A 12,440-nucleotide genomic window follows, 5' to 3' on the forward strand; every position below is an offset into this window, starting at 1 on the left:
AATGAGAGACCCCGAACGTCCTTACGTCTACACAGATTCGCGAGCGGCGGCAAGAGCATTCACCTCGGGCTCCATATCCCGGGAAGCGGCGGCCGTCCTCGGCAGCGAGGGAGCCGCGGGTCAGCACCTCGTCAAATGGTTTCCAGCCCACATGGGGGCCGACGTGCACCCCGAATTTCCCAACGCCAACGAGCTGGCGCACGGACGCGCGCGAGGACTCACGCACCGCGGCGATCGTGGCGAGCGAGGTGGCGGGGAGGGAGGGGAGCACCGAGACCCGCTGCTCACCTTCAACGAAATAACAACACACTATCAGCTGTCGAGGAGGACCTTCCCACTCCCCCACGCTAAACTCACTAGACCACAGTCATCGATATTCAGAATGCTTCAGACAGGGTCGTTCCCCTCGAGAGGCAGACTGAGCCGTTATTCACCAGAAGTATAGAGCCGCAATGTCCGGATTGTGGCGAATCTTACTGCTCGCTAGCGCACATGCTTTGGCAATGCTCCGCGTTAAGCGGCACCGTGTTCACTAAAGAAGAAGACTGGGTGGACGCCCTGCAAAGCGACGACCACCAGACCCAGCTCCGGGCCGTCCAGAGGGCTCACGAAAGGGCGGAGGCTCACGGGCTTCCCGTCCCAACGTGGGTGCGGCCCGCGACCCCTGCCGCCCACTAAACCAAGAGTGGGTGGGGAGGGGTTCCTCAGGACACATTAAAGTTATTTCCTCCTCCTCCTCCTGACAATGCTATCTGCGTGTAGCTTATTGCGACTGAAAAACACCGTAAATGCGTCCTCAAGCTTTGCTATGAGCTGTTCAATTGGCCTTGATGGATAAACTAAGCCTCCATGGTCAAAATTTCGAGTAAGCCAGGTATTGTTGTTTGACTCGGCTTGCAAAGACAAAGTGCTGAAACAAGTTGCACATTGAGGGCAAGGAAATCTTTTAAGGATTTTTCTTACAACATACCCAGCTACATAAAAAGATTAGTCTGCTGTCACTTTTTTTTTTTTGTATACACAGCCCTGAGGATCGCTCAGGCTGCTGTGCTCCTCGAGCAGCTCTGCATATGCAGCAGAAGCCAAGTTTCCGCCATCCAGTAAATTATCGACAAGTTCAGTTATTCGCGCATTTTTTTCTTTCGGGACATGAGATGGCTGCAAGAGGGCAGTCACTACTTCTGCAGGTACTTTTGCTCCTTTTGGAGGCTTTGCGAGGCTGTGGAAAGCCAGGTTGTTGATAATTATCAAAAACTGCCCCACTATTGGATGATCATTGCAACCGAAGCACTGGCACGCAATACCAAATACATTCTCCATCCTGTCTTGGCTTAGGTTTGCGGTCAACAAGTACTTGTATTGCAGGGACGTGGTTAGGTATTTTACAAGCGGCAGTGTGCTTTGCAGCATTACACGCAGCCCAAGGGCAGTTCCTGCACTTAAAAAGCGGCCACCATGCTGTGCAGCATATTCTTCCCATTCATTGAGAAAAACAATAAACTCATTAAAAACTGTGCACTTCTTGAATCAGCACGAAGGCCTTTTGATGGGATTCTAGACGACATTATAAAAATGAGTCTTTCCATTAGTTTAAGAAACCGTTCTGTCGTGTCGATGTTTCAGACGTTGTCCCTTTGCAAATGCGGATCAGGAGCTGTGGGCTCCTCATCCGCATGAGGATCCGTATGAGGTACTTTATACACTATATTCAGGTCATTATGCAGGACGAGAACGGATCGGCACTGGGGCCGAGAGCTCACAGCAAACGCGACTGTTCCCGCACGGCGACGTCCGGCGAGACTCCAACGCGTGACACATCTCACTCCAGTCGAGAGCGGCACTCAGCTCCAGGTGGGTCGGCGGATCCGGTTTTCCAGGCGGCTGCGTCGGGCCTTATGATGCCCCGAGAAACCATTGTCACTCAAACGGCCCAATACAAAGCCAGCACTCCACGGTCGTCCGAGAGGTCCAACCAGCGACCGCGCTGGCCACCCGGTTCAATGTTGGCGCGCGCGGTGACCTCCAGGGAAAAGCAGGTACGGCGCCGGGCTGTCTGGCACTTGGTTGCACGTTTGGACATGTCGCTCGCCGATGCTTTTCCCCAGGACACCGCTGCCTGACAGCTCAGCATCTTGACTTGTCAAGGGATAATTTAGGGCCCGCTGTGCCTTTCGGCGCAGCCCCGGGTTTGTCCAAAGGGCGCTCGCAGGATAAATTCTGCATCTTGTAGATTCGGAATCCGGGCTGGTGGTAATGGCACAACAGCATCCCCGCCATCAGATAAGGCGCCGGGAAGACGAGCTGCCTCCACGTGGCTCGGATGCCAGGCGCACACGTTCGTCAGGCTCGTCCAAGTTCACGTCCAGTGTCAGGACGCCAGGTAACTTCACTTGCCCAGGTCCGACTCGCCAGGACAGGAGCTCTGCTCACCGCGTTGTCGCCAAGGCACCTCGACCAGCTCCGCTCGGGTCGTTCCTAAGCCCTTGCTTCTCGCCACTGGTCCCGGTTGGTCGTTCTGCAGCTTGCAAAACCGACCGGCAAAAGGCAACACCCAACACGAACAAGTGCCCTCTGTCTCCCGTCAAACACCAGACAAGGCCATAATCCAAATCAACCTAACTAAATTGCTATCCCTCTTTTTGCTCCCGCTGCAACAAGAGGCAGGTGTACGATTTGGTACGCAAGGCTCAAACAACCAGTTTTCAAATTAACAATTAACACACCAAAATATCAGGAATGATTAATAATCAGCAATAATAATGACAAATAGAATGGTCCCCTTGAAATCACTTGGACCGAAAACATACTACTGAGGAAGCAAATGAGGTCATTCATTTTTCCCGGTGATATTTTCGCGGAATCAGAAGCTGCTTATATTTGCGACCCTGCTTATCCGTGTAGCGGCGGTACAATAAGCCAGATTCCTCGTAAAATGAAACCTTCTTTTTTTTTAACTCCCCGTTTGACGCTCTTCCTCAGATCGGCTAGTGAACAGTCTTCCTGTTGCTCGCGAATCAGAGTTTCCCTTTCAACTGCAGCCTGCTCGTGCCAGCTGGCGGAAACCGGAGCGAGTGTGGAGCCCGCGTCTCCTAATTGCGGCGTCGCGTCCATATCGCGGCTAGCACTGCACGTGTCACTCCCACTCACTTCCAGGACACGCTCGCCCAGGCCAGCCTCCGAGCTCTGCCTCTCCCGTGCCTGCTCGCCACTTAAGTTACCTTGATCGGTCCGTGTGCCGCACCGCTGTTCGCTCACCGACGCAAAGTCAAGTTCTCTCGACAGTGGGCGCGCTTTGGATCGCGTGAGGGCCATGTACGCCACGTCGGCAAAGAATGATTTGCCCTGATCCGTCAGCAGCTGCTCCGAGCTAATTGAGAAGAGGTAGGGAAAGTGCTCCGGGAGGGCGGCAGACACAGCGGCTTCTGTGTTAAGTTTCCCAAACTCTCCTTCAATGATAACCGTTGCGATCGGTAAACAGACACTCTCCTCCTCGGCCACTTGCCGTATCCTAGCGCACTCTCCCGTAAAATCACTCGAGGAGACGAAAGACGGGTGAACAACGTCCCTAGTTGCTGCAGAGTCCCGAAGTGCGTTTTTACCTTAATTTCCTGCACATATGGCTCCAATAGTCGTATGTTTTTGTTAGTTTCCTGTATTGTTGCAAAAGCAATTTTCTCTTGGCAGTCCGCAGCGATGTGCCCTAGCTTTTTTGCAATTGTAGCAGGTTAACGGTTTCCGTTTAAAAAAAAAAAACGCGTCGTATCGTTTCGCTGTTTTACTGCAAAAGCAATTTTCTCTAAGCAGTTCGCAGCGATGTGCCCTTGCTTTTTGCAATTGTAGCAAGTTAATGGCTTCCGTTTTTCGGGCTCCCCGGAAAACCCATCTCTCCTATCTGCTTTTTCCACGCGCACTGCCTTGCTGTGCAAGCTGCGGCGGGTGTAATACTCTTCCGCTAACTCCGCTGCCTTGTCTAGCTTAACCTCCTTTAGCCTATCTTGCAGCCAGAGCCTGACATCCTCATCAATGCAACGGTAGAACTGCTCCAACGCTACACATTCGACGATTTTGTCGCGGTCGTCGTAAACATCTTCGCCCTTCAGCCATTCCACCAGGTCGGCTTTTAGACGAAACGCGAAGTCAACATTCGTCTCCCTGCCCTTTTTTGCATACTGGAACCTCTGCCGGAAAGCTTCGGGCGACAATTTGTACTTCCGCAGTAGCGTTTCCTTCACATCACTGTAGCTCTCAAACACCTCTTTCGATAAGCAAGTTATTACGTCCGATGCCTCCCCAGGAAGCAAGGCTAACAGATTCTGTGCCCAGAGGGATCGCTCGATGCTATTCCGTTCGCACACGTGCTGAAATTTCACGAGGTATTTGGCCATATCCTCTCCGACTACAAAGGGTGGAAGTTGATCGCGTATTCTTGGAACGTTAGAAGTGAGACTAGGCACCGGCGCGCTATTTCGGCTCTCCAACTCTTTCATTTTAAGCTCGTGCTCACCACACTCCCTCTCTCTCCTTTCCTCGCGACGTTCCTTTTCTCTCCTTTCCTCCTCGCAACGTTCCTTCTCCCTCTTTTCCTCTTCGCGACGTTCATTTTCTCTCCTTTCCTCCCTTTCCCGACGTTCATTGATATCCGCCCATGCCTCTTCGGCTTCCTCAGCCGTTACGTCCCCACTCCTCATGACCTCAAGGCTCGTATTCTTTCTTTTGGTTGAGCCCAACTCAATGCCCAACTCCTCACAAATTTGGAGAAGTTCCTTGACCTTGTACTTCTGCATCGTTCACACTGTCCTCCTGCTGTTTGCCCTTTTTTAATATACCTGCCGTACGCTACTATAATGCTACTAGTAAGACATCCGCAAGTACTTTACACACTGCCCTGTTTGCCCCCTCAGCATCCCCTGGTTTTCAAAACACTCTCACTACGCTTGAAACACACAAGGTTAACACAATGTAACACCAAATCCTTCCCTAAGCTACTATAACCTGTGTCAGAGAAAGTCTGGTGTTTGAGGTAAACTTCAGGCACTCACCGCGCCGAGGTAGCCGATGCCGGTCAATCCCGTAGCTGCCATCCACTGTTACGACTTTGCACCGCTGCCACCACTATTACGACTTTGTGGTGGTTCCGTAGCGCTCGTCACCCGTTTCGTGACAGAGCCTTGGTAGCGAAGACTGAGTCAGGCGTCGGTGAGAATAACAAAAGGTACTTTATACACTATATTCAGGTCATTATGCAGGACGAGAACGGATCGGCACTGGGGCCGAGAGCTCACAGCAAACACGACTGTTCCCGCACGGCGACGTCCGGCGAGACTCCAACGCGTGACACATCTCACTCCAGTCGAGAGCGGCCCTCAGCTCCAGGTGGGTCGGCGGATCCGGTTTTCCAGGCGGCTGCGTCGGGCCTTATAATGCCCCGAGAAACCATTGTCACTCAAACGGCCCAATACAAAGCCAGCACTCCACGGTCGTCCGAGAGGTCCAACCAGCGACCGCGCTGGCCACCCGGTTCAATGTTGGCGCGCGCGGTGACCTCCAGGGAAAAGGAGGTACGGCGCCGGGCTGTCTGGCACTTGGTTGCACGTTTGGACATGTCGCTCGCCGATGCTTTTCCTCAGGACACCGCTGCCTGACAGCTCAGCATCTTGACTTGTCAAGGGATAATTTAGGGCGCTGTGCCTTTCGGCGCAGAGTGTGTTGCACTATCGGCGGCTGGCTTCCTGAAGTCACCTTCACCGCACTGTTATTAAGCCAGCTCCGCAGCATGCTATGCGCTAGGCTATAGGGCGCACCAACGCCACGAAGGTGGTGTTGGTTTTGTGTCCGATTCCAAGCAATTTGTAACCCATTTTCTCATAAAGAAAAAAAAAAGGCGCGTTAGAATCCTATGAATACTGTCATCAGACATCGTGAGCAACGGCTATTGAAAAATCTTCAGGGCAGGTCGAAAATGGGCGTCTTCGATGAGAGGTGTATTTTAGGATTGAAATGAAGGCAGTTTGCGCCCAATGTACGAGTGCCAGGTGGGATTGAATTAACCAGAGAAATTCTGCACACACTTTTCAGACGCAAATACAATGCTACTAGTACTAGCAGTTTGGGCAGAGTTCAATTGACCAGAGGACTTTTTTCAAGTCTTTCATGTTCCAAGTGAAAAAGCCCGCTAGCCTAGCAGATGCGTCATAAATATTAGGTGCATAAATTCGGTCACGTCGATCTAAAGAAAAAAAAAAAATCCAGGCACTAAGCATGTACTCGCGACTTTGTCTTACTCTGCGAGTGCATACGGCATGTACCGTATTTACTCGCATAATGGTCGCACTCGCGTAATGATCGCGCCCCTGAATTTTGTCGTTAAAATTATTTTTTTCATCTGCCGTGCGATGGTCGCACCCCCGACTTGCCACAGCGACATGTCGTGTGCCAAGTCTAGCTAATAATGATCGCGCTTACCATCTGTCGACTGCTACGCGAACGACTCTTCAAAACAAACCAACTGGTCTGCACGCACCAAACATTCTTAAGTAGATGCGTCACTTCATTAGTTTTGTCACCGTCCACACTTCCATGACGAAAAGAGGTACAACTAAACTTGCCTTTATTTGTAGGCTTCATAATGGTTTCGGCCAACATAAAGGGCGCCTTTCGATTCTAATTGTCTGCATTCGTGGGCACGCAACAAATCGCGAGCGGTAGTAGCCACGTTTACACCGATACGTTAAAAGTGTTAGTCGTACGTTGACGCTTTTAACACAGCCAAGATATTCGCCCACCCTTAGCGGAACCGTGTCGTATTAGGATAGTAGTGAAGACAGATGCCGCAGTTCCCGCAGCACGCCGGCCATGTGTTTCTACGTCACTGGCAGCTAAGCGCGCCCATCTGTTTCTGTCCCCTCAAAGTGGACATGGCTACGTTATTGCCGCAAACTTGCCGATATTAACAAAAAAGTGCGATCATTATGCGAGTAAATGCGGTATTTATTTCCAGTGAGTGTCGGTTGCAATTGTAAGTGCTACGGTTGTGTTTCTTTTTCTCAAGTTTATTGCGTGCAATACCTTGCGCGCTGGAGCTTCTGTGAAATGCAAACTGCAGCTAGCAATCATGCCACTCGTCCAGACATCCACAAATAATTTTATTCACTGCCACAAGAACTGCACATTATCACCAACAGCAGCAGCAGAATGACTGGGCCGCACTGCTTAGCACAGCAGCGAACGCGTGCCCTACACAAGGTTCCAAACTCTACATACATACCCGTGGCCCTACTTGCCGGCTATCTTGTCACTACATCAACAGTTACCAGTAGCACACGCTTATCGTGCAAAGGTTGTGCACCCGGTCCGGATGACACACTGACCAAAGCCGTTAAGCGACACTGCAAGCATTTTGCAAGAGCGTTTCTCCTCAAAGGCAGGTTTTTCTAGAGCAAGACCTATGGCCTTAGGCACCTGGACTAGTCAAAAGGTTGCCATATTTGAGCCAGCATTTTCTTGGCTTCGGACCAGGCGGCAAATTTATTTCTCCCCAGAAGTGTACACAACTATGCCACAGCACGGCCAAGTGTCAAGGGAAGAGGAGTGTTGATCACACAAAAATAAGCCGTGTGATGCGAATGCATGATTGTCATCGCATTTTGAAACCTAGCAAGGGCCCTCCATTCTGTGGAACAAGCTTCGCTGTGCAGACCCTTCAGAGTAGCACCAAGGGTGCACCTCGTGTATCTAATACAGAACCTAACCAGACTTTGCAGCTAACAACAAATAGGTGGTCAGTCGGTCTAGTTTGGAGCTGCCTGCTTATGTGGACGACATCTTTGAAGGTCGAATCCAATCAGTGGGCTTTGTGTAAAAACCTGAAAGTCCGCACTAAAGCACGACTTGGCACCAACTTCGTGAAAACAATTTGCTGCCATTCCACACACAAAAGATCACAGTGGCGCAACATAGGTTTCTTTTTTATCATAAAATGCTCATACAATTCGTAACAAAAATAAAAAATTATCTTCGGACAGCTGCAACAATGAGCTCATATGTTGGCTGTTGCCTCAAGTTCACAGGGAGAAAAACATACAAAGATACTTACAATGACATTTGACAAGAGAGTTCATGCAAACGACAATGTTTTTTTTCTTGATATGCTTGGAATGTTGAGGTGGCATACGACTTCAGAGCAGCCGAGCTGGGGAGGCAAGCACCTTGGGCAAACTTTCGCCGAGTTGCATGAGACAGCCCGATGCCGACAAGAGCATTAAAGCGCGACATCACTGGGACACGGCATCAGCACACTGAAGTGAACAAGGTTTAGCAGCAACTGCAGTGTTGGAGCACCAAAACCACAGAACCCACAAGGACAATGAAGATAGTCAGGGTACAAGGGCTCTGGTAAAGTACCTTAGCTTCTGTGGATTTTTCTCTTTTGAATTTTACTTGACATATAAATGGGCAGTAGAGTTAGTCATAAAAACACAAAAGGGAAAAACATTCGAAAAAGGAAGTTGTTAGGCCTAGCAAGGAAAAGAAAATGAGAATGGTCTCGGTGACAAGAATAAACGGCAAATACTGCGAGACACCTTACGGGCCAGTGATGTGGCCAGTTGTGGCCTAGCCTCTTCCCGCCCAGCTTTCTTGGCAACACCGAGCGATCAAACCACAGTGCACTTTTCATGGCAGGCTGTAGCAACGTGCACCCACAGCAGTTCTTTGCATTTTGCCTGTGTGTTGCTGTCCACAACAGCACGAATGCTTTGTGCGACTCGAGCACTCTGCAGGAGCATGTCAAACCTTGCGGCCACCAGTAGTTTTTTTTTCCCATTCCAATTCTTGCTTGCTCTTGTGTGACCACATGAGTTGAGAAACAAGGGGTCGGCTCGCTAAGTATGGGCAGCAGAAGTACTACAGGGGTGGCGCACAACACACCATGGGCGTCGAATGGCAAAGCAGCAACAACAGTTCTTGTAACCGAGGCGGTGGTGACACAGTCCATGAAGGGAGGCACAACACCGAGGGATGGGAGTGCAAATAAATAGGCCCCCCTCCTCTCTCTTCTGTGGGGGGAACCTGGTGCGTACTTCAACGTCGTCTCAGTTGTTGTAGCCCTCGGTCTCGGGGAGCACGTACGAGATGTCGTCCCACGGGTGGCGGTACAGGCCCTGTCTCAGCCGCTTCTGGTCCAGATAGTGTCCTGCACACCATGATGAAAGAAGTAGCATGTTACCACCAGTGAAATTACAACGACATTACATATTCTAAACAATGTTCAGCGCATGCCTCTACATTTTGACAGTGCACTTCTGCCTTCCTATCTGTTTATCACTTATTTGGTTAGCAGGAGCCATAATCCACTTTTCTGCCAGCATGTCATAATACAGTGGCAGTTGCCAGATGAACTCATCAGGACAAAGTCCCCGACAAGCTGAACACTTCATTGGTTTCCTAGGGAATGGGTATGCTACAGTCAAGACTGAACACACAATAAGCGATTGTAACACATCAGGCTTCATGCACATGATTCCAGATGCTTCCCGAGAATTCACAGGCACAAATGCGGTGTAAGTTAGACAGCCAACGATCCTTCAGCGATGTCATGGTGCTGCACTACACAGGCGACCACCTAGATCAAGCAGACGACAGTAACTAAAGACAGATACAAAACTGACGTTGTGCTTCTCAATGCAACATCAACTTAATGAGTAAACTAATATAAAGAATGACAGCACTACCGGTTTGGTTGTTCTTTTTGTTTTGTTCATTGGCGACACATTCAGTAATCTCGCCACCAATAGTTATAGAATGCCACCATCGTTCCATTAGCATAACTGAAAGATGGAAAGAATTCAGGAGTCGCAGGAAAGCATAACGATATAATAAATGAGACTCAAAATGCCTGCCTTTAAATTACAGTTAAACCTTGGCGATAGTATTATGGCTGGCACGAATTTCAGTGCAATACGAATTCGTAACATTCCCCAACCGAAATAAATTGCTTACAATATGGAAAACATTGGCTGTTTTGAACGCACTGGTGCCCCGCAGCGGATTGTACGTGAACGCGTGAGCAACAGCGACGGCGGCCGAGCCAGCAAGGCGACAGGCACGCAAGACCTGGGCAAGATTTATAGTCACCAAGCAAGTGACTACGTTCCATGCTCTGCGCGCATAAGGGGAGGAAAGTAGAAAGCAGGCGACAGCGTGTCAGCTTGACATTTACATCTTGCAGAAGGCGATCACTGACGATTTAGGCAAGAAGAAAACGCAGACAGATACGCATTAGGAAACTTTTTCTGCCGCGAATAAATTTTTGTTAATTTTGTGTATGTTCTGATAATACGAATTTTGGGTGACATATTTCACACGAACCCATGAAATTTGTATTACTAAGATTTCAGTGTAAATCATGGCATTTAACACACCGAAACTGAGCAGTGGGTTACGAGGCACGCAGTACATAAGGGGCTGCAGATTAGGTGCACATTAAAGAACACTAGATGGCCACAATTGAATTTAAGTACACAAACTTTTTTGCATTTTGTACCATCAGATGTGGCCACTACCTCTAACTTAACTTATGACCTCATGTTTATATGTGAATTTCAAGAGAAATTATGATTACTTTGTTACATAAGTCATTGCGTTAAAACACGCATTCCATACAAACAGGTGTGCCTGTGTTAATCAATGCACTCAGCTATTTGATCAATGATTGTACTACACCGTGATAGCGGTGATGACCGCCTACTAGCCTTGTCAGAATGTTCACAAGATTGCATTAGTGCCACACTGTTGAGCCAAGGGTACCCACCAATGAATCCGATAGTGCGGCCCAGCACAAAGAGGCCGTTGAGGGCACCCATCTCAATGTAGTCCTGAGCTTCCTCGGGTGTGAAGCAGCCACTGCTCCGCAGCAGGTCAACGACTGCCACTCCAATTAGGCCATCCACATTCAGGATCAGGTTTGGCTTCTGCATTCACCAACAGCCACAACTCAGTGATCATTCCAACCGAGAGATTAGCTTCCAATCACCTCACTTCTCTTTCGACAACGGCATGGCGTCTTGCAAAACCAACCTACTTCGTGGCTTTTTTTTTTTATTGACAAGTCTGGGCTGCAATGACCCATCTGTTTTTGCCGGCACCATTCTCAACACCCCAAACTTTGCACTGCACAATTGCTGTACATATCTGGCTCTACTGTTGAAAACCACACCTTTCTGTAATGCCTGCAGTCGCACAAAATAGTAAACACCTCCTGTAAACATACTGTGAATAGCATTGGGAGATACGATCTCTCCAATGCTATTCACAGCGTGTTTACAGGAGGTATTCAGAGACCTGGATTGGGACGAATTGGGGATAAAAGTTAATGGAGAATACCTTAATAACTTGCAATTCGCTGATGATATTGCCTTGCTTAGTAACTCGGGGGAGCAATTGCAATGCATGCTCACTGACCTGGAGAGGCAAAGCAGAAGAGTGGGTCTAAAAATTAATCTCCAGAAAACTAAAGTAATGTTTAACAGTCTCGGAAGAGAACAGCAATTTAGAATAGCTAGAGAGGCACTGGAAGTGGCAAGGGAATAAATCTACTTAGGGCAGGTAGTGACGGCGGATCCGGATCATGAGACGGAAATAATCAGAAGAATAAGAATGGGCTGGGGTGCATTTGGCAGGCATTCTCAGATCATGAACAGCAGGTTGCCATTACCCCTCAAGAGAAAAGTATATCATAGCTGTGTCTTACCAGTACTCACCTACGGGGCAGAAACCTGGAGGCTTACGAAAAGGGTTCTACTTAAATTGAGGACGACGCAACGAGCTATGGAAAGAAGAATGATGGGTGTAACGTTACAGGATAAGAAAAGAGCAGATTGGGTAAGGGAACAAACGCGAGTTAATGACATCTTAGTTGAAATCAAGATAAAGAAATGGGCATGGGCAGGACATGTAATGAGGAGGGAAGATGGTCATTAAGGGTTACGGACTGGATTCCAAGGGAAGGGAAGCGTAGCAGGGGACGGCAGAAAGTTAGGTGGGCGGATGAGATTAAGAAGTTTGCAGGGACGACATGGCCACAATTAGTACACGACCGGGGTTGTTGGAGAAGTATGGGAGAGGCCTTTTCCCTGCAGTGGGCGTAACCAGGCTGCTGATGATGATGATGAAAGACCAATCTGTCTGAACACAGGTGACAATGCTGTGCATGAAAACCTGCTTGCTTAAGGAGCACTTTTCATGTGGGAGCAGTCGTGAGAAAGCCAGGTTCGTCGTCTCAACTTTGTCTTTTCTGCGTTAAAATTTTTGCCATTCATATTTAGAAATCCCAAACAGTGATAATTTTCTTTCAAACACCAGATAACTTGGAAAAAGTTTGTTGTCTATGCAAATATTATACAGGGATCTTACACTGTTGGATACAGTTCAACACGAAGACATTA

General features: G+C 49.0%; 1 protein-coding gene across 2 annotated transcripts in view; it reads right to left on the reverse strand.

Annotated features, from left to right (window-relative positions):
- Nucleotides 1–7,123: 7,123 nt before the first annotated feature.
- Nucleotides 7,124–12,440, reverse strand: part of ATPCL (ATP-citrate synthase) — a 117,735-nt gene continuing 112,418 nt past the window's right edge. For both annotated transcript variants that reach the window (XM_065445286.1, XM_065445291.1), the window contains exons 21-22: nucleotides 10,808–10,967; nucleotides 7,124–9,190 (exon numbers count right to left, since the gene is read on the reverse strand). In XM_065445286.1, coding sequence (XP_065301358.1) covers nucleotides 9,090–9,190; nucleotides 10,808–10,967 — 261 coding nt within the window. In that variant the 3' untranslated portion in view covers nucleotides 7,124–9,089. The remainder of the gene's footprint in view (nucleotides 9,191–10,807; nucleotides 10,968–12,440) is intronic.

This window comes from Dermacentor albipictus, chromosome 1 (genome assembly GCF_038994185.2).
Source record: "Dermacentor albipictus isolate Rhodes 1998 colony chromosome 1, USDA_Dalb.pri_finalv2, whole genome shotgun sequence".
NCBI lineage: Eukaryota > Metazoa > Arthropoda > Arachnida > Ixodida > Ixodidae > Dermacentor > Dermacentor albipictus.